The following is a 27,127-nucleotide window of genomic DNA, read 5'->3' as shown; positions in this document are numbered from 1 at the left end:
ATATCATAGATCTATAAGATCATTTAATGGAATAACAACCAAAACAATATTTCATCACACCTTTAGCCTCAGTCAGTAGAGCTGCAATCTTCATTTTAAAACCATTATGAAAACCTCCATTAAGAGGACTTAAATGGATAGTTCACCCCAAAATAACAATTCTGTATCATTAACTCCCTTTCACTTGCTCCAAACCTGTTTGAGTTTCTTTATTCTGTTCAATACAAAAGAAGATATTTTGAAGAAAGCTGAAAAGCTGTACCCATTGACTTGTTTGTTTTTGCTACTATGAAAGTCAACGGTTACAGGTTTTCAGCTTCTTCAAAACATTTTATTTTGTGCAAAACAGAAAACAAGAAACTCTTAAAGATTTGAAACCGCTTGAGTTTGAGTAAACAGTGAGTAAATCTGGATTTCTGTGTGAACTCTCCCTTTATTTGAGCTCTCTCCAGTCACTCTAGGAAGACACTACACCTGGATTATTTGTCTAAATAATACGTTTATTATTAAAATCCCTATTAACATTAAATTCATCTGAAGCGGTGGCTTAGTGCAGGTAAAGGGGCCCCGGCCCTGGGTGAGTCGGCCATTAGTTAATGCCCACTCCTCATTCTGCAGGTGATCAGGAAGCAGTTCTCTGCACTTCCTGTGTGACTCCTGCTCACCCTACACAAATCATTAAGATCATTAATCCAGACTGACCCTAACAACACAATCAAAGCCATGAGTGCGTCACTCAGATAAGTGTCAAGTCACTGGCCACCTGTTCACTGTAACCAGGGATGGCGCTCAATATCGTCCAAACTGGGCCGATCAGCCGCCGCTGGACTGAGACACCAGCCAATCAGCTGACGGCACTCTGATACACACAACACCGTGTTCAGAAACACAGAGCAACACACTTCTGCTGATCTCTCAGTGAGTCTCTTACCTGTTGACAGAGTTATGGGGAAGGTCAGTTTGCTCCTGGACGTGACCCTCAGTGAGCCTCCGAAGGGGAAACGGTTGCACAGGATGTTGAAGAGGGTCACTCCTACTGACCACACCGTAGCTGGACCCGCATGGTAGCGCTGTCTGCAGAACCACTCAGGTGGAGCGTATTGAATAGTTCCTGAGAGACACAAGGAGACACAAACACCCGTTCAAAACACTCCAGCACACACAAATTCCCTTTGGTGGATCATCAAAAGCTCACAAACATCCACAGAGTGTTTCCTTCTGCAACACAAACCCACCTGCGAAGTATTTGTAGGCCGAGCGCTTGAGCAGATCTCCACAGCCGAAGTCCAGCAGCTTGATGTCCTTGATGTGCAGGACTCCGCGGCTCTCGCAGTGTTTCAGAGCCGCGATCAGCTGCACCAGCACTTTCTTGGCCAGACCCTCATCCAGACAGTCGTTCTCCTCACAGTAGCTCTGGAGGTCTTGGCAGGGATCCGGACGCTCCAGGATCAGGATGTAGCGTCTGGGACGGTCAAACCAGTCTAGCAGCTGCAGGACGTTGGGGCAGGCAGGAGCTGAATTGACGCGGGTCATCAGTGCCACCTCCAGCGGCAGCCGACCCTGACCTTCCTGCAGGACAAACGATTGGATTCAGAACCCAATGAAACATCAAACACAACAACAGGTTCACACTGAACTCACAACTCTCAGTCTCCTCTGTGTCCGCTCTTTAGACACATACTTGATGGCGACCTGTAGACAGATAAAGCATAATAAATCACACCTGCCTGATCCTCACACATCACATTTACTGAGATCAGGATTTCTAAAGGCTGTTTGAATGAAGAGCGGAGAAAACGACTTACTGGCAGTCCATCAGACCTGCGCATCCCAGCAAACACAGAGCCAAATCCACCGTCTCCCAGCAGTGGGCCCTTTGCATACGCGTCTGCAACACAGAGGAGCAGTAGAAATGTGTGTTCAAAGAAAACATGCAGCAGTAGAGAAAACTGTAAAAGAGCATTACTGAAACATCATCATCACTTCTTCAATAAGCCATTCTGACCTCTGCGAGAGCGTTTGAGAGCTCTTCTAGATGAGGTGGACGGACGTTCATCTTCTGGTGTTTGCTGGCTGCCGCTCTGCCGCTTCCTCTTCCTGTTACCCTGATCTGTGGACACAGATTTGGCCAACAGGGAAGGCAGAGGTGCGAGAAATCCATCAAGCTCTTGGCTCACGGTCTGGGTTTCACCATCACCATCATGTGTCCTGACGTCCTGAACAGCTGCCTGGATGAAAGCAGAACTCCTGGATCTGGAGCGGCCTGAGACAACGACAACAACAACAACATATCACGTTTATCATAAGATTATAAGAATTAATCAACAATTAACTTTAGTAGCTGCATCTACAGAGAATAAAAGACATCTGATCACTTATATCGGGGAACAGTTGTGTTGAAATGGGTTCATTTGTACCAGTTTATTTACATCACATTTCCCCAAACATTACACAACATCATATCATGATTGATCATAAACGAATAAAAACTAAAACACTCACTGCGGTTTTCACCCATCTGACAAACTCCTCCAAACTCCAGCAAACCTGAAAACAAGAACAAAGATCAAATATCAATAAAAATGTCAATAAAAACAAGATCAAAATCAAAATAAACACAACAAAAGAGCAACAAAACGTGTCAAAAGGAATAATTTCAGCTCTGAGCGTCGATCTCCTTGTAAAATAAAAGTCTTCTGTCAGAAATTCTCTGGTCTCCTTGAAGAATCGCAGTATCAGCACAGTAATCCTCAGCAAATGTCTCAGAAATTCGCCTCTCCTCAATCAACAGATAGCGGCGAGTCTCGGTGTTTATATATGGAGTCAAATCATAACACGCGTTGCTATAGCAACCACAATTTGAATCGCCAATCTGAATCACGTGAGTAAACGATTCATCTCATCTCAACATATAAATAATAAATAATTAATAATAATAATAAACATAGTTAAAATAATAATAATTATAATAATAATAATAATGAAGTTTAAATCAATTAATTTATAATTCACGAAACTGTAATAATAATGCTAAATGAGCAAGATTGGTTTGACAAGGTTTGACTTTGTAAAATGTACAGCTATTTAGGAATTAATTAAATTAAAATAATAAAATTAACTCATATATTTTCTATTAGTGGCCCAAGCAATGTAAGTGCATGCTGTTTAATTACACGTACAGTGCTAACTGCTCACGTAGATATTAGGAATATAAGTTAAAAAAAAGTTTATTATTGTAAATAATAGAAAGTAAATTAAATCGTTCACAATTTCTATGTCTATGCCTATATTTTACAGTCTATGGTCTACGCACGATTTCAGATCACATGGCCGTTTGTATCATCATCTGGTAGGCTACATGGTTCAGTCATATTTATGTACTTTTCATTGGCTCTTGTTTTCAGATTTAATATTATTAAGTTTTATTCATGTTTTCGTTATTTTTGGATGTATGTGAAGGCTTTTTAAGGGACTTTGTGTTCACTCAACGGCTAGAAAGCACAAAAGTTCACCTGCCGAATGAGTTCCCGCGTCTGACCACAAGATGGCGTCCACAGCAGAAAGGTGCAAGTTTATAAATACATTATTTCTGTTTGTATGAATCTAAATAGCTGTTTTCATCACTAATATACAGCTTTCAATAAGCTAAATTACTATCACAAGGTCTGTAATGACAATTAGCTTATACGTTTGCTAGAATTTTCCTAACCTATCTAGCCTTGTTCATTTATATTAAAACAAAAAAAGATTGTATTTTATTCAGAAAAACATCTCTCGTTTGTCATTACGTTTGATGATTTGATGTGATTTGAGCTTCTGAACTTCTGTTAAGGGTGCAAAGTCTGCATTGAAGCGGCCTGATTTTATACACCAGTTTACAGTAGTAAAAATATATCAAAGTTAATTAAAGTAAACATATTAAAGGTAAACAGGTTTCTATTTTTGAATGTAGTTAAAAATTATTTATAAAATGAATAATATGATTAATAATATGATTCATTTATTATATTGATATACATTTTTCATATTAAATTATCTCTGGGTCATAAAGGATTCTGCTTGCAGCCTACAGTACATCAGCTTTCAGGCTCAGTGCTGTGTTTCTTCTTCTTCTTCTTGGTCTTTACTGACGCTCCTGGTGCAGTGATGTTGCAGTTGCTGTGAAAAGCTAGGCGAGAACACAAACCACAAGTGTTTTTATTCAGGCATGCAACAGACTGAATGTCCTAAAACTGTTTGTGGTCAAGCTGGTGATCTTGCATGCTCAATACACACATCAATGCATGAGATAAACTGTGGTTAGACAAAAACAGAAATAAGAAAAGTAAGAAAATATTTAGTGCACGCTGCAGCTGTAAATGTTGCTTTTATTATTTTCATGACTTGGAATTGATGAGAAACTGAAGATGCAAAAGTCTGATTTATTAAAACACGTGCCATGAATCAGAGACAGTGTAAACAGCACACAACTGAGGTTTGATTTATTTAAAGAAGAGCAGAGCAATGCAACATATACGAGTGCAACATTCAACATTTAAACCAAATTGTAATAATCATTCAACAAAATTTCCTTTCATAAAGCAAATCCATCTGTTTGTATTTCCTATTATCTTTTAATTTCTACATTAGACCTTCTTTAGTTGTTGAGAAATGACAGTATCCTGTTCACTGATCAGACACTTATAATGAATTTAATGTGAGAAGAGAGTTTAGTGTGGAGTAAATTCAGCACAATGGACAGCTCCCTGCAGTGCTGAACTGACTGAACCACATCTGCAGGAGGAAATGCTACAGAGATGTTTAATTACTGCTGAATAATTACTGAACAATATTGAATACTGAAAATCTAACCCATCAGTAGTGATTACTAATTAAACATTTATTTTATATATAAATTAAGGTAAAAGGCGATTATATAAAAATCCTGTTGGGCTTATTCGCTCTAAGACATGCTTTGATAATCATATTTCTTTTAAAGTAATACGGTTTTGTCAATGTTAATAAAAGGAAACACTGAGTTTGTATAATCATTTCTTTTTGTAATTGAACACTCACTTTACAGCTCTTCATCTCTCAGAAAACTCCCTCATTAAACCAATAGTTGCCCTCGCGCACATTAATTCAATTCAATTCAATTCAGCTTTATTTGTATAGCGCTTTTACAATGTAGGTTGTGTCAAAGCAGCTTCACATAAATGGTCATAGTAACTGGAACAGTGTGGTTCAGGTTTTAGTGTTTAAGTTCAGTTCAGTTCAGTTTAGCTCTGTTCAGTGTGATTTAATCATTACTGAGAGTTCAAACACTGAAGAGCAAATTCATCGATGCGTAGCTCTACCAATCCTGAACCATGCGAGGCAGTGGCGACAGCGGAGAGGGAAAAAAAACTTCACCTGATGGGAGTGAAGAAAAAAAACCTTGAGAGAACCAGACTCAGTTGGGCACGACCATTTTAATTTCTCCGCTGGCCAAAAGTCTTGTGCAGAAATTCATTCGCCGTGGTTTATGCGGAAGATGGCCTCAATGAAGACTCGTCTGTCCCTGGAGCGTCGCTGGAATCAGACTCATGTTCTCCACTCCCCACGACCATCAGCGCAGCAGCAGCTCAGGATATGGCCTGGTCCCGGATATGGAATCCTTGGGATCATCACGTCGCTGGTCTTGGATCCAATCAGTGACTCCGCCTAATCTGAGGACCTCGGGATGAGTATCCCCAGGTGAAAATAGAGAATAAAGAGAATAATTAGCGTAGCTGCTGTTCATAGTGTATATAAGCAAGATGTAGAAGCCAGTGTGGAACCCGCTAGGTGATGCACTGAGTGTATGCTTTACTAAACAGATAGGTCTTTAATCTAGTTTTGAACTGGGAGAGTGTGTCTGAGCCTCGGACATTACCAGGAAGGCTATTCCAGAGTGTAGGAGCCATGAAAGAGAAGGCTCGACCTCCTTTACTTGATTTTGCTATTCTAGGTACTACCAGAAGCCCTGAATTTTGAGATCTTAAGGAGCGAGTTGGTTCGTAGCGAGACAGAAGGTTGGTTAGATAAACAGGAGCTAGATTATTTAGAGCTTTATAGGTGAGAAGTAATATTTTAAATTCAATACGAAATTTAACAGGCAGCCAGTGTAAGGAGGATAAAATTGGGGTTATATGATCATATTTTCTGGACCTGGTCAGAACTCTGGCTGCTGCATTTTGTACTAATTGAAGTTTGTTAATAGAGGATGCTGGGCAGCCAGCAAATAGAGCATTACAGTAATCCAGTCTCGAAGTCATAAAAGCATGGACTAGCTTTTCTGCATCTGAGATGGATAGCATATTTCGTAATTTAGCGATATTTCTCAGATGAAAGAAGGCAGTTTTTGTGACATGGGATATATGGTTTTTAAAAGTTAGATTGCTGTCTAATATGACACCCAAATCTTTTATAGTAGAGCTAAAGCTAACTTTGTATCCCTCTAATTGTAAATTGAGTTGCGAGATCTGCTGTGTGCAAGATTTAGGCCCAATAAGTAATAATTCTGTTTTGTCTGAGTTTAAGAGAAGAAAATTGTTGGTCATCCAGTCTTTGATGTCTTTGATACACTCAGTTAGTTTAGAAAGTTCAGACGTCTCGTCAGGTTTAGTGGAAATATATAATTGAGTATCATCTGCATAGCAGTGAAAGCTGATCCCATGTCTTCTAATAATGTCTCCCATAGGTAGCATGTAAATTGTAAACAGTAAAGGGCCTAAAACTGATCCTTGAGGAACCCCATACTTTACTGGGCAGATTTGTGAAGGCTGTCCATTAAGATTTACAAACTGGTAGCGGTCAGTTAAGTATGACTTAAACCATTGTAGAGCCTGTCCCTGGACACCTGTAGACTTTAAACGATTTATGAGGATATTGTGGTCAATGGTATCAAATGCCGCACTAAGATCGAGTAAAACTAATAGCGAGACGCACCCTCGGTCAGCAGCTAAGAGTAAATCGTTGGTTATTTTCACTAAGGCGGTTTCTGTACTGTGGTGAGCCCTGAAACCTGACTGAAACACTTCAAAAATATTGTTCGTCTGCAGATAAGAGCATAATTGAGTGGAAACAACTTTTTCTAGTATTTTAGACATAAATGGAAGATTAGAAATAGGCCTATAGTTAGCTAAGTTGTTGGTGTCTAGTTGCGGTTTCTTAATAATAGGCTTAATAACAGCTAGCTTGTAAGAGTTTGGAACATGGCCTATAGATAAAGAAGAGTTGATAATGTTAAGAAGAGGTTCTCCTATAGCAGGTAACAGCTCTTTCAGTAATTTTGTTGGAATTGAGTCCAGCATACACGTAGCTGGTTTAGAGCTATTTATAATTAATTTACAATTTTTAATTTATTTACATTAATCAATACACAAGACTAAAGAAAGCCTAATGGAAAATCTGTGCTTTGTGACAATGATCTAAGAGATCTTATCAGATCAGTGAAGTTTATTTTTCAGTTTGGCTGAAGTGAAAACAGTTTTTGATAAAAACAAACAAAAAATTAAGCACATTATTATTAGCCCTGTAAGATTTTTTTTTTTTTTTTTTTTTGGCTACAGAACCAAACACTGTTGTCCTATGATTTGCCTAAATTAAACTAACTTTAGTTAACCTAATTAACCCAGTGAGCCTTTAAACTGCACTTTAAGCTGAATACTAGTGTCTTGTAAAATAACTATTAAAATATTGTGTCATGAGTTATTAGAGATTATTTATTTAACATATTATGTTTAAAAATGTGTTGCAAAAGATATTTTCTCAATTAAACCGTGCTGGGGAATTATTTAATCATTCATTACACTCAGAATAATTTATTTCAAGTGTTTATTTCAGTTCATTTTGATGATTATGGATTACAGCGAATATTAGTGTCAATTATAGTTTATCTCTTCATAATATAGCTGTGCTTTAATGATAAGTTTACATGTTTACCTAAAGTTTTATTATTTTAATATTATTTGAATGAATTTTATCGATAATTAATGCAAAGTCCTGCAAATAATTAAGCAACACATTCCTGCAGCCATAGTCCGACTTCAAATACAGAAATAATGTATATTTAATAAAGTATATTAGTAAAATAAGTGTTTATAATTAGTTTTTAAAGTGTATCTTAGTTTCTAATAATACTTTAAATTAAATTAACAGCAAATTCATTATATTTTGTAAAACGATGATTTATAGTGTATTTAATATTAGAATCTTTAACTTCTGATTTTCCAACCACTTTTAGCAAATTCATCCGTGTTAAACTCATATTTTTCATTATTGTGTGTAATCAGTTAAGATAAAATAAAATGAATATAATAACTAAATATATATTCACTTTAATAATGGCCTGTTGTTCATTTTAGAGCAAGAGTCTCCTTGTGCTGAACGGTTTAACAGCACCTCCACATCACCTGCATCAGAGTGTGTTTTCTGCTGGAATCTGCTGTTCAGTGTGTGTTCGGTGTGTGTTCTCCTCTTCTCCATCTGCGTCTACTGCCTCTGTCAGAAGAAAACTACAGGTCATCAGCTATTCGTAAAAAATGTATATCTCAAATTATAAAATGTAAATTATTCTTATCTTTTGTTAAGTTTCTGTAGGTTCTGGGGCTGAGAACAGACATGTTGAGGTATGAGCACATTTTGAGAATAATTTTAATATATATTATTCGCAATAGTTTAGCAGCAACATAAATTACATCAATATAATGTAATATATTTGTTTGTTTATTTATTTGTTTATTATTTTAATTAAATATATTCTGTTTCAGGCTGGTGAAGAAGTGTGTTATGCTTCATTAGACATGCCTTCCACACAGCAACAAAGGCAGAGGAATGAAAAAGGCTTAGAGTTCAGACTTCAGTATTTATTCTAATGTCAGAACCAGCAGAATGTAAAGTAGAGTAAACTAAAGTCATTGTTCTTTAGTAGAAATATGATTCAAAAGAGTGTTAATGACAATGTTCTGGCATCTGCATCCTATTTTCATTGATTCTAATATTGTAAGTTTTTAATGATTAAAAATGTAAATACATTTAAGAAAGGTTAAATGTTTTTTCAGAATATTTGACTTGCAGTCTCAGAAAGGACTCAGTGTTGTTTCTGGGTCTCTCAGTTTAATATAATTTAAGCCAATCACATGAGTGCATATGCAGTAGTACTCCCAGCTAAAACTGAAGTTCTTAAACTCTTTTCATGCCACAAAACAAACATCTCCCTGCTACAACAACAGAAATGTAGAATGCAAATGTACATCTAACAGAGCTCTGAACATTCCTAATATTAAAAAAACAAAAAACTAGGTCTTAGATCATCAGATGTGTACACCATTTCAGAGGTTTTACTGCTACTGTGGGCAAATTACCACAACAACTCCACCAAAACTTATATATTATAGATCTATGAGATCATTTAATGGAATAACAACCAAAACAATATTTCATCACACCTTTAGCCTCAGTCAGTAGAGCTGCAATCTTCATTTTAAAACCATTATGAAAACCTCCATTAAGAGGACTTAAATGGATAGTTCACCCCAAAATAACAATTCTGTATCATTAACTCCCTTTCACTTGCTCCAAACCTGTTTGAGTTTCTTTATTCTGTTCAATACAAAAGAAGATATTTTGAAGAAAGCTGAAAAGCTGTACCCATTGACTTGTTTGTTTTTGCTACTATGAAAGTCAACGGTTACAGGTTTTCAGCTTCTTCAAAACATTTTATTTTGTGCAAAACAGAAAACAAGAAACTCTTAAAGATTTGAAACCGCTTGAGTTTGAGTAAACAGTGAGTAAATCTGGATTTCTGTGTGAACTCTCCCTTTATTTGAGCTCTCTCCAGTCACTCTAGGAAGACACTACACCTGGATTATTTGTCTAAATAATACGTTTATTATTAAAATCCCTATTAACATTAAATTCATCTGAAGCGGTGGCTTAGTGCAGGTAAAGGGGCCCCGGCCCTGGGTGAGTCGGCCATTAGTTAATGCCCACTCCTCATTCTGCAGGTGATCAGGAAGCAGTTCTCTGCACTTCCTGTGTGACTCCTGCTCACCCTACACAAATCATTAAGATCATTAATCCAGACTGACCCTAACAACACAATCAAAGCCATGAGTGCGTCACTCAGATAAGTGTCAAGTCACTGGCCACCTGTTCACTGTAACCAGGGATGGCGCTCAATATCGTCCAAACTGGGCCGATCAGCCGCCGCTGGACTGAGACACCAGCCAATCAGCTGACGGCACTCTGATACACACAACACCGTGTTCAGAAACACAGAGCAACACACTTCTGCTGATCTCTCAGTGAGTCTCTTACCTGTTGACAGAGTTATGGGGAAGGTCAGTTTGCTCCTGGACGTGACCCTCAGTGAGCCTCCGAAGGGGAAACGGTTGCACAGGATGTTGAAGAGGGTCACTCCTACTGACCACACCGTAGCTGGACCCGCATGGTAGCGCTGTCTGCAGAACCACTCAGGTGGAGCGTATTGAATAGTTCCTGAGAGACACAAGGAGATACAAACACCCGTTCAAAACACTCCAGCACACACAAATTCCCTTTGGTGGATCATCAAAAGCTCACAAACATCCACAGAGTGTTTCCTTCTGCAACACAAACCCACCTGCGAAGTATTTGTAGGCCGAGCGCTTGAGCAGATCTCCACAGCCGAAGTCCAGCAGCTTGATGTCCTGGGACTCTGTGGAGATCAGCAGGTTCTCTGGCTTGACGTCCCGGTGCAGGACTCCGCGGCTCTCGCAGTGTTTCAGAGCCGCGATCAGCTGCACCAGCACTTTCTTGGCCAGACCCTCATCCAGACAGTCGTTCTCCTCACAGTAGCTCTGGAGGTCTTGGCAGGGATCCGGACGCTCCAGGATCAGGATGTAGCGTCTGGGACGGTCAAACCAGTCTAGCAGCTGCAGGACGTTGGGGCAGGCAGGAGCTGAATTGACGCGGGTCATCAGTGCCACCTCCAGCGGCAGCCGACCCTGACCTTCCTGCAGGACAAACGATTGGATTCAGAACCCAATGAAACATCAAACACAACAACAGGTTCACACTGAACTCACAACTCTCAGTCTCCTCTGTGTCCGCTCTTTAGACACATACTTGATGGCGACCTGTAGACAGATAAAGCATAATAAATCACACCTGCCTGATCCTCACACATCACATTTACTGAGATCAGGATTTCTAAAGGCTGTTTGAATGAAGAGCGGAGAAAACGACTTACTGGCAGTCCATCAGACCTGCGCATCCCAGCAAACACAGAGCCAAATCCACCGTCTCCCAGCAGTGGGCCCTTTGCATACGCGTCTGCAACACAGAGGAGCAGTAGAAATGTGTGTTCAAAGAAAACATGCAGCAGTAGAGAAAACTGTAAAAGAGCATTACTGAAACATCATCATCACTTCTTCAATAAGCCATTCTGACCTCTGCGAGAGCGTTTGAGAGCTCTTCTAGATGAGGTGGACGGACGTTCATCTTCTGGTGTTTGCTGGCTGCCGCTCTGCCGCTTCCTCTTCCTGTTACCCTGATCTGTGGACACAGATTTGGCCAACAGGGAAGGCAGAGGTGCGAGAAATCCATCAAGCTCTTGGCTCACGGTCTGGGTTTCACCATCACCATCATGTGTCCTGACGTCCTGAACAGCTGCCTGGATGAAAGCAGAACTCCTGGATCTGGAGCGGCCTGAGACAACGACAACAACAACACATATCACGTTTATTATAAGATTATAAGAATTAATCAACAATTAACTTTAGTAGCTGCATCTACAGAGAATAAAAGACATCTGATCACTTATATCGGGGAACAGTTGTGTTAAAATGGGTTCATTTGTACCAGTTTATTTACATCACATTTCCCCAAACATTACACAACATCATATCATGATTGATCATAAACAAATAAAAACTAAAACACTCACTGCGGTTTTCACCCATCTGACAAACTCCTCCAAACTCCAGCAAACCTGAAAACAAAAACAAAGATCAAATATCAATAAAAATGTCAATAAAAACAAGATCAAAATCAAAATAAACACAACAAAAGAGCAACAAAACGTGTCAAAAGGAATAATTTCAGCTCTGAGCGTCGATCTCCTTGTAAAATAAAAGTCTTCTGTCAGAAATTCTCTGGTCTCCTTGAAGAATCGCAGTATCAGCACAGTAATCCTCAGCAAATGTCTCAGAAATTCGCCTCTCCTCAATCAACAGATAGCGGCGAGTCTCGGTGTTTATATATGGAGTCAAATCATAACACGCGTTGCTATAGCAACCACAATTTGAATCGCTATTCTGAATCACGTCAGTAAACAACGATTCATCTAATCTCAATATATACATAATATTAAATAAGAAATAATAATAATTAATATAGTAGAATTAATTATTGTTATTCTAATAATTTTACATTTAAATAAATTAATTTGTAAATCACCAAACTGTGATAATTGCTAAATGAGCAGAATTCATTTTGACTGACATTCATATTCTGTCAAATTTTCAGCTGTTTAGGAAATAATTAAATAAAACTAATAAATTTAACTCAAATATTTTCTATTGGTGGCTCAAACTATGCATTTTTTTCACGGTAATTTAATGTACAGTGTTAACTGCTCGTAAAGATATTAGCAATATAAGTATAAGTTCAAAATAGTTTAATATTGTAAATAATATAAAGTAAATGATTGCTTAGTTCACCAAAATTTCACATCACATGACCGTACGTAGATATCTGGTTCATGGTTCAGTCATATTTATGTACTTTCATTTGCTCTTGTTTTCAGATTTATTATTATTAAGTTTTATTAATGTTTTCGATATTTTGGATGAATGTGAAGGTTTTCTAAGGGACTAGAAAGCACAAAAGCGTTCACACGCAGAAAGAGTTCCCGCGTCGAATGAGTTCCCACGTCGAACCACAGGATGGCGTCCACAGCAGAAAGGTGCAAGTTTCTAAATACATTATTTCTTGTTTGCATGAATCAATGTCTTTTTTCATTACTAATATGCAGCTTTCAATATGTTAAATTCCTATCACAAGGTCTGTCCAAATAAACAAAACAAAACAGCGACTCTAAATTAGCCTTTTACACTCAAAAAAAATGATAGGCTATGTTGGCTTTAATTAACTTTTTTATGTCAACAGGTTCCACGTAACCGAGTTAAGTTACCTTAAAGAAAGACTATTTATTTGAGTAAACTTAAGTTAGTTACATAACGGCAAGGTAATGTTGTTTAGTTCAATCAACACAACATTTATAATTTAGCTTTAATTTTTTTACGCTGTTAAAAAAACATTTAAATTTATGGAAAAATACCGGCAGTAAATTTTCTGTGAAAATACGGAAGCTTTATAGGACTGTTTAAATTTACAGAAAATAACCGTATTCCATCATCTGATACTATGCTCATTTTACAAAAACCTAGTTTAGCTCACAAAAACGTAAAGTCATTTAATGCATTAATGTGTTCATGTATGTACAATTAGCAAACAGATTTTCACTGCATCAGTAACTATACAGTTACCTTTAAATAAAAGAAGATGCAGCACAACATCAGTTGTCCTTAGTTCATATTGGACTTGCACACAGATGCTACTATCCTTCAAGTGTGCAACATTCAACATTTAAATCAAATTGTATTAATCATTTTACAAAATTTCCTTCCATAAAGCAAGTAAATCTGTTTCTGTTTTCTATTATGTTTTAATTTCTACATTAGACCTTCTTTAGTTGTTGAGAAATGACAGTATCCTGTTCACTGATCAGACACTTATAATGAATTTAATGTGAGAAGAGAGTTTAGTGTGGAGTAAATTCAGCACAATGGACAGCTCCCTGCAGTGCTGAACTGACTGAACCACATCTGCAGGAGGAAATGCTACAGAGATGTTTAATTACTGCTGAATAATTACTGAACAATGTTACATATTGAAAATCTAACCCATCAATAATGATTACATAAAAAAAAACCTGTTGGGCTTATTCGCTCTAAGGCATGCTTTAATAATTATATTTCTTTTAAAGTTTTACAGTTTTGTTAATCTTAATAAAAAGGAAACACTGAGTTTGTATTGTCATTTCTTTTTGTAATTGAACACTCAAGACTAAAAAAAACCTAATGAAAAATCTGTGCTTTTTGTCAATAATCTAAGAGATCTTATCAGATCAGAGAAATGTATTCTGTTCTTCTAGAAAACCTTTTTCAGTTTGGCTGGTGAAAACAGTTTTTAATAAGAAAACTAACAAAAGATTAAGCACATATTATTAGCCCTGTAAGATTTTTTTCACTACAGAACCAAACACTGTTGTCCTATGATTTGCCTAAATTAAACTAACTTTAGTTAACCTAATTAACCCAGTGAGCCTTTAAACTGCACTTTAAGCTGAATACTAGTGTCTTGTAAAATAACTATTAAAATATTGTGTCATGAGTTATTAGAGATTATTTATTTAACATATTATGTTTAAAAATGTGTTGCAAAAGATATTTTCTCAGTTAAACAGTGCTGGGGAATTATTTAATCATTCATTACACTCAGAATAATTTATTTCAAGTGTTTATTTCAGTTCATTTTGATGATTATTATGGCTTACAGCTAATGAAAACTCCAAATTCTGAATCTCAGATAATTAAAATTATTCTTAAGACCAATAAAAAGAACTTTAACACAGAAATGCTGGACTACTGTAAAGTATGAACATGTACAGCACTCAATACTTGGTTGGAGCTGTCTTAACATGAATTAGTTCAGCAATAATATGTGGCATGGAGGTGATCAGTCAGTGGCTCTGCTGTTATGAAGGTCTGATAGTGGCCTTCAGCTCTGATAGTGGTGTTTGTCTGGTGTTTCACATCTTCCTCTTCACAATACCACACAGATTCTCTATGAGTTTTAGGTCCGGCAACTTTGGTGGCCAATGAAGCACAGAGATTGCATAGTCTTTAAACTAGGTGTTAGCACTTTTAGTGTGGACGCAGTTAAATCCATGGATGTAAAAAGGAACACCAATACTCAAAAGCTGTGACTTTGTGACTGAGGTAAACCACAGTGAAAGTCAGTTTCTACAAATGGAACAGTCGAGAATGGCTTTCTAGGAGTGGCAGACCAAAAATTACCCCAAAAGTGTGTGGGTGTTTCCCAGTACAGTGCTGCGTTGCGGCTGAAAGAGCATCCGCTGGAAAAAAGCATATGCCGGAATAGTTGGCGGTTTATTTCGCTGTGGCAACACCTGATAAATAAGGGACTAAGCCGAAGGATAATGAATGAATGAAAACTCAATACTTTCGTCCTCAGTGTATTTTATGTATTTTTGGCTGTATTAAAGGTGTATTCTTTGTGGATCCACAGGGATGGTGAAATGCTGCTTATTTTACTGTGTGCATTTTCTCTTCATTCTCTGAATGATCATAGTGTTCATGTGACTCAATTTTAGATTAAACCTGAAATGTCTAAGCTGAATGAGAGATGTAAGCTCTCTGGGCCTGATAGGTGGGCTAGTGAGTTTAGATAACAACATGAAGATAAACAAACAGGCAATCTTAAAATGTAATAAATATATCCTAAAACTGTCTGATACAAAGAAAAATGCTGACTTTAGCTTTTTAGTAAGATGTAGTCTTTGTTTTGCTTTTTATCATGTGAAATTGGAATTAAATAAAATTTTAATCAAATATATCAAAAGCAGGAATTTACCCATTATAAAAGTTTCACTCAAGTGTCTCATCTCCTTTTTTTTCTCAAGGTAGGGTCTTGTTCTCAGTTAAAAGATTACATCTAAACCACAAATGTTTCCACTCAGTCTTGCTTGTGTGCAGACATTATGATGCACAAACAGGACAGTGGTTAGTTTGTTTGCTAATGCTTATGTTGTGGTGAACTTGCTTTTCATGCATGCAGTGTCTGTGAAACTTGTTGCAAAAAAAGGAAATAGAAAAAAGAACAATTGTTGTCTAGTGGTTAATTATCTGAAATAAACTTAACATGTCCCCCTACCAAGAGGTGAGAAAGTATTCACACTTCTACTTTTACTCAAGCTACACTGCAGAAAACTGTTTGACTCTATGAAGTTATTTCATTTATCTGCTGAATTAAAAGGGAACACCTGTGTCTTTTTGACATATATATAGTCTATGGTGGAATTGTTGCCCTACAGCAATATGGTCGCTAGTTTGAGTCTCGGCTGGACCAGGAGGCCTTTCTATGTGGAGTTTGCATCTTGTTGTTTTTCTCACACCGTTTCTGAACAATTTTTGCTTTGTGTGAATGTAAGAGTGTAGGGTTGTTTCCCAGTGTTGGGTTGCAGCTGAAAGGGCATCCGAGCTGAAAAGAAAATAAATGAATGAAATCCGCACTAAACTAAGATGAATGTGTTTTAAAAAGATTAATTAAAGTTGCCTTTTTTACCTGTTGACACATGCATTCTTTGTCATAAGAGCTGTTTGTGAAGATGAGGAAGACAAAATAAAAGATGTTTGGGAAAAAATCTATATTTCAGTAATTTTGCCAAGTAACAGTAACACAGTTATTAAAACAGCTTCCTGTGCAGATATGTGCACCCTAACCAACATATGAAACTACATAAAGACTAAAGGAAATACTTTTGATCAATGATAAACTTAGAGCTGTGAAGCATCTGTAAGGTGTTTGCTTACAGAGACCTAAAGCTGTGGTTTCCTGTTTTGACATGTTGCTGAATTGAGTGTCATCAAAACCAAGTATGAGATAACTCTAATAGTAACTATATAGCACGTACATCAGTTATGTAGTTCAATATGAATTTAAATATGTAAATACTTTAACGTAATGAGCACTTTACTGTAAGATTGGATTTGTTGGATTGGATTTGGCAGGATGGCTGTCCCTGTATTTAATTCTTCTGAAAGTGATTGCAGCAATATAATTTTAGTGCCATTATATTTAAATTTGTGAAGCAGACCCCCAATTGAAATGTAAATCACACAATGTTGTGTGTGAAGTAAGCTTATTTGATACTACACAGATCTGTCAAAGATAACGTTTTACTTCTTGTTTGATGATGATGATTTGATGATGTTCTTTTCACATCACAGCAAAAGAAGCCAGCTATTGGTTATTTCTAATAAGACCAGAAAATAACCCAATGTTAGGCCACCCCCTAATGAGGCATGAGCTTTTAGGTTAAACTTTGTTGATGAAAAAATCAGATAAGAGCTGTTTGTGTGCATTGAGACCCTCACCAGTGTCAGTTACTCACAATCACTCACTGATATGGAGACGCCACGACTTACTCTCATCCTGCTCATGTGTAAGAGTAAAAATCTAATCTAATCTAATCTATTTGCAAAGTTTTTAAATGTGTATCCAATAATAATGCTATATATATATATATATATATGTGTGAATGTTATGTTTGTGTGTGTGTGTGTGTGTGTGTGTGTGTGTGTGTGTGTGTGTGTGTGTGTGTGTGTGTGTGTGTTGGTATGGAATAAGTATCATAAGAGTTTTTTTAAATGACTTTGTTATTTTACAGGTGTTTTGTTGTTCAGTCTGAGAAGAATCTCTGGAGAAGAAGTGGAGATGAAAGTCAGAGCAGGAGAAAACATCACTCTCTACTGTGATCTCTCTTTACCTACTTCACCTACTGGTTCCCTCATTGTGTGGATCAGAAACTGCTCTCATGAAAATCAACCCTCTCTCATAATAGGCGCAAACATTATGGTTGGAAATGGGACCTATTACAGCCTTTCAGCTTTATACATAATGATTGCAGCAATTCTTACGATCTGCGTATTACTAACATCAGTGTCTCTGATCTGGGGCTGTACTACTGTGGAAAAGGTGAGAATAAGGTAAATCAGGATGAAAAAGGGATCATCTCTGGATCTGAGGTTTACTATTATTGAAATCGAACAACTCGTCTCTTTCTTGCCGGTAAGAAGACATTATTATTTAATTATATGCAACTCGATATCTTTTTCTTTTCTGTTCTGAATAAATTTTTTTCTCTAAACAATGTTTTAAAGAATGATTTCATCTTCTGATATATTTTTTAATTTCGTCACCAATCTACCAAATAAGACATGAGCTAATCTTAGACAGTTTTGTATGCTTTACACGCCATCATTAATTTGCATTATGTAATCACATTTATTCAGATTATGTCAGCATTATTATCATTATTATTTCAGAATTATCAAGGATGGGCAAAAACATTTTAATGTATTTTAAAATATAATACCAAATACTTTAATTTTAAATATATCAAAACAAAATACAGCAGTAACAACGTGTATTAAATAAAATGCCTATAAAAATACTACAAAATACTTTTAGCATGACATTTTCTCAAACCTCCTGTTTATTGGATCAATCCCTTCACTATTGATCTGACTCAGTTAAACAATGTTTGATAGCAACGTTTTTAACTGACTATGTTTTAGCAGATTCGCTGCCATCTTGTTCACTTCTACTGTACATGAGTATTTATAAAAAATTGTGTTTCTTTTTGATTTTTGTATAAATTTTGTACAGATTTACAAAGTCCTGTCTTAAAGAGGAACTCTACTGTTTAAATTATTTAAAGCCGGTTATTAGTTGGAACATATTACTATATATGTTGATTGTGTTTTCACCCATTGCAGGCCAGTAAAATTGCCAGCATCTCTGTACGATTATTATTCAGCCACTTATATTAAAAAAGTTCACATATGAAGAGTTCATTTCATTTTTTTTTTGTTCATAGAATATTTCATAAATTGTGTTTTTTGTTAATAAACTCTTCGATACACAATGTAAAATATTCATTCATTTATTCATTCATTCATTTTTATTTATTTTTTGCTTAGTCCCTTTATTAATCAGGGGTTGTCACAGTGGAATGAACTCATCCAGCATATGTTTTACCCAGCGAATGCCAATCTAGCTGCAACCCATCCCTGGGAAACACCCATACGCTCTCATTTACACACACGTACACTACAGACAATTTAGCCAACCCAATTCACCTGCACCGCATGTCTTTGGACTTGTGGGGGAAATCAGAGCACCCAGTGAAAACTCACGTTACACTTGCTGTGAGGCGATTGTGCTACCCACTGCGCCACCATGTAAAAACATGATTTCTGCACTGTACACTTCAATGCACAACATAAAAACATGATAAATAGCAAAATTAATAAAAATAGTTACAGCTTCTGTTTTTCCAAATAAATTCTTCATATCCTGCTGCTGCTGTAAAACCATTTGATTATTAATTGTTTGTTTGTTGTTGTTTATTTATTGTATTAAATGTGTGTGTAACTGTGTGTGTTTATTCTTATACAGAATGTTGATGTTCAGTCTTAAATCGTTCATTTATCAGCAGTTTCTGCACATGAGTCCACCATCGCCTCCACTTCTCCTCCAGTGTCAGAGTGTGTGTCCTGCTGGACGCTGCTGTTGAGTGTGTGTCCGGTGTGTGTTCTCCTCTCCTCACTCCTGTCCTCCATCTGTGTTTACTGCTTCTGTCGTCCTCAAACTACAGGTAGAGCTCATCGACACATTTACATTTATTTTGAACAAATCTGTGAATCTGTAGAGCTTTTTTAAAGATTTGTTCTTTTAGCTTTTAACATTTTGACTCTAATCGTAATTATTAGACTTTTCCACATGAGAAAATACAGTAATTTATAGTAAATACTGGAGTGTTTTTGACCCATTCTACAGTAATTTGTATTATACTGTACTGTATATTATAGTATTTACTAAACTGTTAAAGAATGCTGAAGCAGAATATAGTATTAACTACTGAATTGATAAACTGAGACAAATACTGTAGTATACTTTGGTTTTTATTATAGTAAACTGTGGTGTAAAGTGGTATTTAGTAGAGTATTGGTTTGTAAACATTACTATAGTTGTTGCATTACCACAGAAACTATAAAATTACCACAACAGATTAATTCAAGTCCTTTACTATAGTATAGTTCAAAAACACTACAGTATTTACTATAAATTACTACAGTATATTAATCAGGTTCATTTTGTGTGTTTTAGGTTCTGACATGAGTGCTGAGATTCTTAAAGCAAATGTTTTGATGGTAACTATTTTATACTCTTTTATTGACCATATCAAAGATGAATTGTGGACTGATGTGGTTTTTCACTAGTTTATTTGATCCATTTTCTCCTTGTCAATCATTTCAGGCAGATTGTGTGGAGAAACATCAGTGTGAGGCGAGTAAGACTGGAAAGATCTGCGTCCACACTGAAGTCTCTTATAGACGACTGACATCTAAACATCCCTACACCAACATCTGACACATGAACTGCTCTTAGTCTACTTTCTGTCTTATTTCTGATAGAGTTTGAGTGGACATGCTTTTATTTACAGCACATTATCTATTACAATCAAATGTTTTTTTTTTAAATGAACAGTGTGATCCACAGATTATTTAGGGTTTAACATTTTATTTTTGACAATATTAATGTGTCCAAAGATTATTAAGAAAAGCAGATTATTAATAACAGCACAAGGCTGTGTATGTTTGTATCTGCAGTTCATCTGCATATCTCAAAATAAATGAGTATGTAAATGTTCACTCATGAATGATCACTTTTATTTCAAATATTAACACAACATATTTAATAGTTATCAGCGTCTGTGAACATGAATAAATATTGAAGAGGGAGTCATGAACAAACAATGGCTCCATCTAGTGGCTAATAGCTGAAGCGACGTCAAAACCACTTGTCAAGACCACTTGTCCACACATCGTTTTATCAGCACCAGTTCTCCCCCTCTAAATTATAACCAAGACCTATTAATGTCACGTACATGTAGAAGATGAAACATTGGTCAGTTTTCATTCTTCAGTGGTGTTTTATTTTTTTTTTTGAGTGAAACTTTAATAATGATTGTTTCTTAAAGTTTAAACCGTGTGTATTACCTCCATGACTAGATTGTGTTCAGAGATGTATCAACATTATTATACTTAATAAAATCAGTCCAGTTTATATGACGATGATAGTTTTATGATTCTGTGCCCTGTATTGGAAAAAAGTCTGACCATTTCTTTAAAGTTTTATTCTTATTTTATTAAAAAGAAACCACAACAATAAACTACACATAAAGTATGATGTGTTCAGATTTAAGTATTGTATTAAGACTTTACTTCATTCAGAAACTGATGGGATAAATAATAAAATGACATGAAAAAATAACAACATAAAACTGTGACAAATCAGTTAAGTTTTAAATGACAGTATCCTGTTCACTGATCAGACACTTATAATGAATTTAATGTGAGAAGAGAGTTTAGTGTGGAGTAAATTCAGCACAATGGACAGCTCCCTGCAGTGCTGAACTGACTGAACCACATCTGCAGGAGGAAATGCTACAGAGATGTTTAATTACTGCTGAATAATTACTGAACAATATTGAATATTGAAAATCTAACCCATCAGTAGTGATTACTAATTAAACATTTATTTTATATATAAATTAAGATAAAAGGCGATTACATAAAAAACCTGTTGGGCTTATTCGCTCTAAGACATGCTTTGATAATCATATTTCTTTTAAAGTAATACGGTTTTGTCAATGTTAATAAAAGGAAACACTGAGTTTGTATAATCATTTCTTTTTGTAATTGAACACTCACTTTACAGCTCTTCGTCTCTCAGAAAACTCCCTCATTAAACCAATAGTTGCCCTCGCGCACATTAATCAATACACAAGACTAAAGAAAGCCTAATGGAAAATCTGTGCTTTGTGACAATGATCTAAGAGATCTTATCAGATCAGTGAAGTTTATTTTTCAGTTTGGCTGAAGTGAAAACAGTTTTTGATAAAAACAAACAAAAAATTAAGCACATTATTATTAGCCCTGTAAGATTTTTTTTTTTTTGGCTACAGAACCAAACACTGTTGTCCTATGATTTGCCTAAATTAAACTAACTTTAGTTAACCTAATTAACCCAGTGAGCCTTTAAACTGCACTTTAAGCTGAATACTAGTGTCTTGTAAAATAACTATTAAAATATTGTGTCAGGAGTTATTAGAGATTATTTATTTAACATATTATGTTTAAAAATGTGTTGCAAAAGATATTTTCTCAATTAAACCGTGCTGGGGAATTATTTAATCATTCATTACACTCAGAATAATTTATTTCAAGTGTTTATTTCAGTTCATTTTGATGATTATGGATTACAGCTAATATTAGTGTCAATTATAGTTTATCTCTTCATAATATAGCTGTGCTTTAATGATAAGTTTACATGTTTACCTAAAGTTTTATTATTTTAATATTATTTGAATGAATTTTATCGATAATTAATGCAAAGTCCTGCAAATAATTAAGCAACACAATCCTGCAGCCATAGTCCGACTTCAAATACAGAAATAATGTATATTTAATAAAGTATATTAGTAAAATAAGTGTTTATAATTAGTTTTTAAAGTGTATCTTAGTTTCTAATAATACTTTAAATTAAATTAACAGCAAATTCATTATATTTTGTAAAACGATGATTTATAGTGTATTTAATATTAGAATCTTTAACTTCTGATTTTCCAACCACTTTTAGCAAATTCATCCGTGTTAAACTCATATTTTTCATTATTGTGTGTAATCAGTAAAGATAAAATAAAATGAATATAATAACTAAATATATATTCACTTTAATAATGGCCTGTTTTAGAGCAAGAGTCTCCTTGTGCTGAACGGTTTAACAGCACCTCCACATCACCTGCATCAGAGTGTGTTTTCTGCTGGAATCTGCTGTTCAGTGTGTGTTCGGTGTGTGTTCTCCTCTTCTCCATCTGCGTCTACTGCCTCTGTCAGAAGAAAACTACAGGTCATCAGCTATTCGTAAAAAATGTATATCTCAAATTATAAAATGTAAATTATTCTTATCTTTTGTTAAGTTTCTGTAGGTTCTGGGGCTGAGAACAGACATGTTGAGGTGTGAGCACATTTTGAGAATAATTTTAATATATATTATTCGCAATAGTTTAGCAGCAACATAAATTACATCAATATAATGTAATATATTTATTTGTTTATTTATTTGTTTATTATTTTAATTAAATATATTCTGTTTCAGGCTGGTGATGAAGTGTGTTATGCTTCATTAGACATGCCTTCCACACAGCAACAAAGGCAGAGGAATGAAAGAGCTCAGAGTTCAGACTTCAGTATTTATTCTTATGTCAGAACCAGCAGAATGTAAAGTAGAGTAAACTAAAGTCATTGTTCTTTAGTAGAAATATGATTCAAAAGAGTGTTAATGACAATGTTCTGGCATCTGCATCCTATTTACATTGATTCTAATATTGTAAGTTTTTAATGATTAAAAATGTAAATACATTTAAGAAAGGTTAAATGTTTTTTCAGAATATTTGACTTGCAGTCTCAGAAAGGACTCAGTGTTGTTTCTGGGTCTCTCAGTTTAATATAATTTAAGCCAATCACATGAGTGCATATGCAGTAGTACTCCCAGCTAAAACTGAAGTTCTTAAACTCTTTTCATGCCACAAAACAAACATCTCCCTGCTACAACAACAGAAATGTAGAATGCAAATGTACATCTAACAGAGCTCTGAACATTCCTTATATTAAAAAAACAAAAAACTAGGTCTTAGATCATCAGATGTGTACACCATTTCAGAGGTTTTACTGCTACTGTGGGCAAATTACCACAACAACTCCACCAAAACTTATATATTATAGATCTATAAGATCATTTAATGGAATAACAACCAAAACAATATTTCATCACACCTTTAGCCTCAGTCAGTAGAGCTGCAATCTTCATTTTAAAACCATTATGAAAACCTCCATTAAGAGGACTTAAATGGATAGTTCACCCCAAAATAACAATTCTGTATCATTAACTCCCTTTCACTTGCTCCAAACCTGTTTGAGTTTCTTTATTCTGTTCAATACAAAAGAAGATATTTTGAAGAAAGCTGAAAAGCTGTACCCATTGACTTGTTTGTTTTTGCTACTATGAAAGTCAACGGTTACAGGTTTTCAGCTTCTTCAAAACATTTTATTTTGTGCAAAACAGAAAACAAGAAACTCTTAAAGATTTGAAACCGCTTGAGTTTGAGTAAACAGTGAGTAAATCTGGATTTCTGTGTGAACTCTCCCTTTATTTGAGCTCTCTCCAGTCACTCTAGGAAGACACTACACCTGGATTATTTGTCTAAATAATAAGTTTATTATTAAAATCCCTATTAACATTAAAGTCGTCTGAAGCGGTGGCTTAGTGCAGGTAAAGGGGCCCCGGCCCTGGGTGAGTCGGCCATTAGTTAATGCCCACTCCTCATTCTGCAGGTGATCAGGAAGCAGTTCTCTGCACTTCCTGTGTGACTCCTGCTCACCCTACACAAATCATTAAGATCATTAATCCAGACTGACCCTAACAACACAATCAAAGCCATGAGTGCGTCACTCAGATAAGTGTCAAGTCACTGGCCACCTGTTCACTGTAACCAGGGATGGCGCTCAATATCGTCCAAACTGGGCCGATCAGCCGCCGCTGGACTGAGACACCAGCCAATCAGCTGACGGCACTCTGATACACACAACACCGTGTTCAGAAACACAGAGCAACACACTTCTGCTGATCTCTCAGTGAGTCTCTTACCTGTTGACAGAGTTATGGGGAAGGTCAGTTTGCTCCTGGACGTGACCCTCAGTGAGCCTCCGAAGGGGAAACGGTTGCACAGGATGTTGAAGAGGGTCACTCCTACTGACCACACCGTAGCTGGACCCGCATGGTAGCGCTGTCTGCAGAACCACTCAGGTGGAGCGTATTGAATAGTTCCTGAGAGACACAAGGAGACACAAACACCCGTTCAAAACACTCCAGCACACACAAATTCCCTTTGGTGGATCATCAAAAGCTCACAAACATCCACAGAGTGTTTCCTTCTGCAACACAAACCCACCTGCGAAGTATTTGTAGGCCGAGCGCTTGAGCAGATCTCCACAGCCGAAGTCCAGCAGCTTGATGTCCTGGGACTCTGTGGAGATCAGCAGGTTCTCTGGCTTGACGTCCCGGTGCAGGACTCCGCGGCTCTCGCAGTGTTTCAGAGCCGCGATCAGCTGCACCAGCACTTTCTTGGCCAGACCCTCATCCAGACAGTCGTTCTCCTCACAGTAGCTCTGGAGGTCTTGGCAGGGATCCGGACGCTCCAGGATCAGGATGTAGCGTCTGGGACGGTCAAACCAGTCTAGCAGCTGCAGGACGTTGGGGCAGGCAGGAGCTGAATTGACGCGGGTCATCAGTGCCACCTCCAGCGGCAGCCGACCCTGACCTTCCTGCAGGACAAACGATTGGATTCAGAACCCAATGAAACATCAAACACAACAACAGGTTCACACTGAACTCACAACTCTCAGTCTCCTCTGTGTCCGCTCTTTAGACACATACTTGATGGCGACCTGTAGACAGATAAAGCATAATAAATCACACCTGCCTGATCCTCACACATCACATTTACTGAGATCAGGATTTCTAAAGGCTGTTTGAATGAAGAGCGGAGAAAACGACTTACTGGCAGTCCATCAGACCTGCGCATCCCAGCAAACACAGAGCCAAATCCACCGTCTCCCAGCAGTGGGCCCTTTGCATACGCGTCTGCAACACAGAGGAGCAGTAGAAATGTGTGTTCAAAGAAAACATGCAGCAGTAGAGAAAACTGTAAAAGAGCATTACTGAAACATCATCATCACTTCTTCAATAAGCCATTCTGACCTCTGCGAGAGCGTTTGAGAGCTCTTCTAGATGAGGTGGACGGACGTTCATCTTCTGGTGTTTGCTGGCTGCCGCTCTGCCGCTTCCTCTTCCTGTTACCCTGATCTGTGGACACAGATTTGGCCAACAGGGAAGGCAGAGGTGCGAGAAATCCATCAAGCTCTTGGCTCACGGTCTGGGTTTCACCATCACCATCATGTGTCCTGACGTCCTGAACAGCTGCCTGGATGAAAGCAGAACTCCTGGATCTGGAGCGGCCTGAGACAACGACAACAACAACAACATATCACGTTTATCATAAGATTATAAGAATTAATCAACAATTAACTTTAGTAGCTGCATCTACAGAGAATAAAAGACATCTGATCACTTATATCGGGGAACAGTTGTGTTGAAATGGGTTCATTTGTACCAGTTTATTTACATCACATTTCCCCAAACATTACACAACATCATATCATGATTGATCATAAACAAATAAAAACTAAAACACTCACTGCGGTTTTCACCCATCTGACAAACTCCTCCAAACTCCAGCAAACCTGAAAACAAGAACAAAGATCAAATATCAATAAAAATGTCAATAAAAACAAGATCAAAATCAAAATAAACACAACAAAAGAGCAACAAAACGTGTCAAAAGGAATAATTTCAGCTCTGAGCGTCGATCTCCTTGTAAAATAAAAGTCTTCTGTCAGAAATTCTCTGGTCTCCTTGAAGAATCGCAGTATCAGCACAGTAATCCTCAGCAAATGTCTCAGAAATTCGCCTCTCCTCAATCAACAGATAGCGGCGAGTCTCGGTGTTTATATATGGAGTCAAATCATAACACGCGTTGCTATAGCAACCACAATTTGAATCGCCAATCTGAATCACGTGAGTAAACGATTCATCTCATCTCAACATATAAATAATAAATAATTAATAATAATAATAAACATAGTTAAAATAATAATTATTATAATAATAATAATAATGAAGTTTAAATCAATTAATTTATAATTCACGAAACTGTAATAATAATGCTAAATGAGCAAGATTGGTTTGACAAGGTTTGACTTTGTAAAATGTACAGCTATTTAGGAATTAATTAAATTAAAATAATAAAATTGACTCATATATTTTCTATTAGTGGCCCAAGCAATGTAAGTGCATGCTGTTTAATTACACGTACAGTGCTAACTGCTCACGTAGATATTAGGAATATAAGTTAAAAAAAGTTTATTATTGTAAATAATAGAAAGTAAATTAAATCGTTCACAATTTCTATGTCTATGCCTATATTTTACAGTCTATGGTCTACGCACGATTTCAGATCACATGGCCGTTTGTATCATCATCTGGTAGGCTACATGGTTCAGTCATATTTATGTACTTTTCATTGGCTCTT

General features: G+C 36.6%; 3 protein-coding genes and 2 long non-coding RNA genes across 7 annotated transcripts; 3 read left to right on the top strand and 2 right to left on the bottom strand.

Moving 5' to 3' along the window:
• Positions 1-479: 479 nt before the first annotated feature.
• On the bottom strand, positions 480-26,279 carry LOC141385440 (serine/threonine-protein kinase pim-3-like). Of its 3 annotated transcripts, XM_087236886.1 has the most exons (14): positions 26,235-26,279; positions 25,738-25,995; positions 25,538-25,620; positions 25,374-25,424; positions 24,929-25,301; positions 24,625-24,804; positions 22,720-22,807; positions 11,930-11,974; positions 11,434-11,691; positions 11,234-11,316; positions 11,070-11,120; positions 10,625-10,997; positions 10,321-10,500; positions 8,414-8,502 (listed from the first exon to the last, which is right to left on the bottom strand). In XM_087236886.1, the coding sequence occupies exons 7-14, from the start codon at positions 22,790-22,792 to the stop codon at positions 8,420-8,422; spliced, it is 1,146 nt and encodes a 381-aa protein (XP_087093012.1). In that variant the 5' UTR covers positions 22,793-22,807; positions 24,625-24,804; positions 24,929-25,301; positions 25,374-25,424; positions 25,538-25,620; positions 25,738-25,995; positions 26,235-26,279; the 3' UTR covers positions 8,414-8,419. The 3 variants fall into 3 exon arrangements, with proteins under 3 accessions (XP_087093013.1, XP_087093012.1, XP_087093014.1); XM_087236887.1 differs by lacking the exons at positions 10,625-10,997; positions 11,070-11,120; positions 11,234-11,316; ... (7 more) ...; positions 25,738-25,995; positions 26,235-26,279 and adding exons at positions 480-666; positions 764-859; positions 932-1,111; ... (3 more) ...; positions 2,006-2,263; positions 2,503-2,547 and having other exon boundaries at positions 8,415-8,502; positions 10,321-10,364; XM_087236888.1 differs by lacking the exons at positions 8,414-8,502; positions 22,720-22,807; positions 24,625-24,804; ... (3 more) ...; positions 25,738-25,995; positions 26,235-26,279 and adding exons at positions 9,869-10,055; positions 10,153-10,248 and having other exon boundaries at positions 11,930-12,213.
• On the top strand, positions 3,243-9,038 carry LOC147846736 (uncharacterized). The gene is made up of 4 exons (XR_015476423.1): positions 3,243-3,349; positions 3,460-3,564; positions 8,367-8,630; positions 8,772-9,038. It is a non-coding gene; the product is annotated as an uncharacterized LOC147846736 (long non-coding RNA).
• On the top strand, positions 16,813-20,663 carry LOC103911970 (uncharacterized). Its single transcript, XM_087238356.1, has 5 exons — positions 16,813-16,826; positions 17,519-17,571; positions 19,349-19,510; positions 20,023-20,066; positions 20,173-20,663. The coding sequence occupies exons 1-5, from the start codon at positions 16,813-16,815 to the stop codon at positions 20,284-20,286; spliced, it is 387 nt and encodes a 128-aa protein (XP_087094482.1). The 3' UTR covers positions 20,287-20,663.
• Positions 22,697-23,332, top strand: LOC147846735 (uncharacterized). Its single transcript, XR_015476431.1, has 3 exons — positions 22,697-22,827; positions 22,907-22,935; positions 23,077-23,332. It is a non-coding gene; the product is annotated as an uncharacterized LOC147846735 (long non-coding RNA).
• Positions 24,461-27,119, bottom strand: LOC147846734 (serine/threonine-protein kinase pim-3-like). Its single transcript, XM_087238364.2, has 8 exons — positions 27,113-27,119; positions 26,235-26,279; positions 25,738-25,995; positions 25,538-25,620; positions 25,374-25,424; positions 24,929-25,301; positions 24,625-24,804; positions 24,461-24,552 (listed from the first exon to the last, which is right to left on the bottom strand). The coding sequence occupies exons 1-8, from the start codon at positions 27,117-27,119 to the stop codon at positions 24,461-24,463; spliced, it is 1,089 nt and encodes a 362-aa protein (XP_087094490.2).
• Positions 27,120-27,127: the final 8 nt, after the last annotated feature.

The sequence above is a fragment of the Danio rerio genome, chromosome 1 (genome assembly GCF_052040795.2).
Source record: "Danio rerio strain M-AB ecotype USA chromosome 1, GRCz13ab, whole genome shotgun sequence".
NCBI lineage: Eukaryota > Metazoa > Chordata > Actinopteri > Cypriniformes > Danionidae > Danio > Danio rerio.
Note: the sequence above shows the minus strand (reverse complement) of the source record. Positions and strands in the feature narration are given on the sequence as shown.

Coding starts and splice junctions, on each gene's coding strand:
- LOC103911970 (XM_087238356.1), top strand. Junction 17,572..19,348: donor GAGAAGAAGTGGAGATGAAA/GTCAGAGCAGGA, acceptor TTCATTTATCAG/CAGTTTCTGCACATGAGTCC. Junction 19,511..20,022: donor CTGTCGTCCTCAAACTACAG/GTAGAGCTCATC, acceptor TGTGTGTTTTAG/GTTCTGACATGAGTGCTGAG.
- LOC141385440 (XM_087236886.1), bottom strand. CDS start 22,792: ATGGAGAAGAGGAGAACACACACCGAACACACACTGAACAGCAGATTC. Junction 11,692..11,929: donor TCAGATGGGTGAAAACCGCA/GTGAGTGTTTTA, acceptor TCGTTGTCTCAG/GCCGCTCCAGATCCAGGAGT. Junction 10,501..10,624: donor GGCCTACAAATACTTCGCAG/GTGGGTTTGTGT, acceptor TGTGTCTCTCAG/GAACTATTCAATACGCTCCA.
- LOC147846734 (XM_087238364.2), bottom strand. Junction 25,621..25,737: donor TCTCAAACGCTCTCGCAGAG/GTCAGAATGGCT, acceptor TCTGTGTTGCAG/ACGCGTATGCAAAGGGCCCA. Junction 24,553..24,624: donor CCCCATAACTCTGTCAACAG/GTAAGAGACTCA, acceptor TGTGTGTATCAG/AGTGCCGTCAGCTGATTGGC.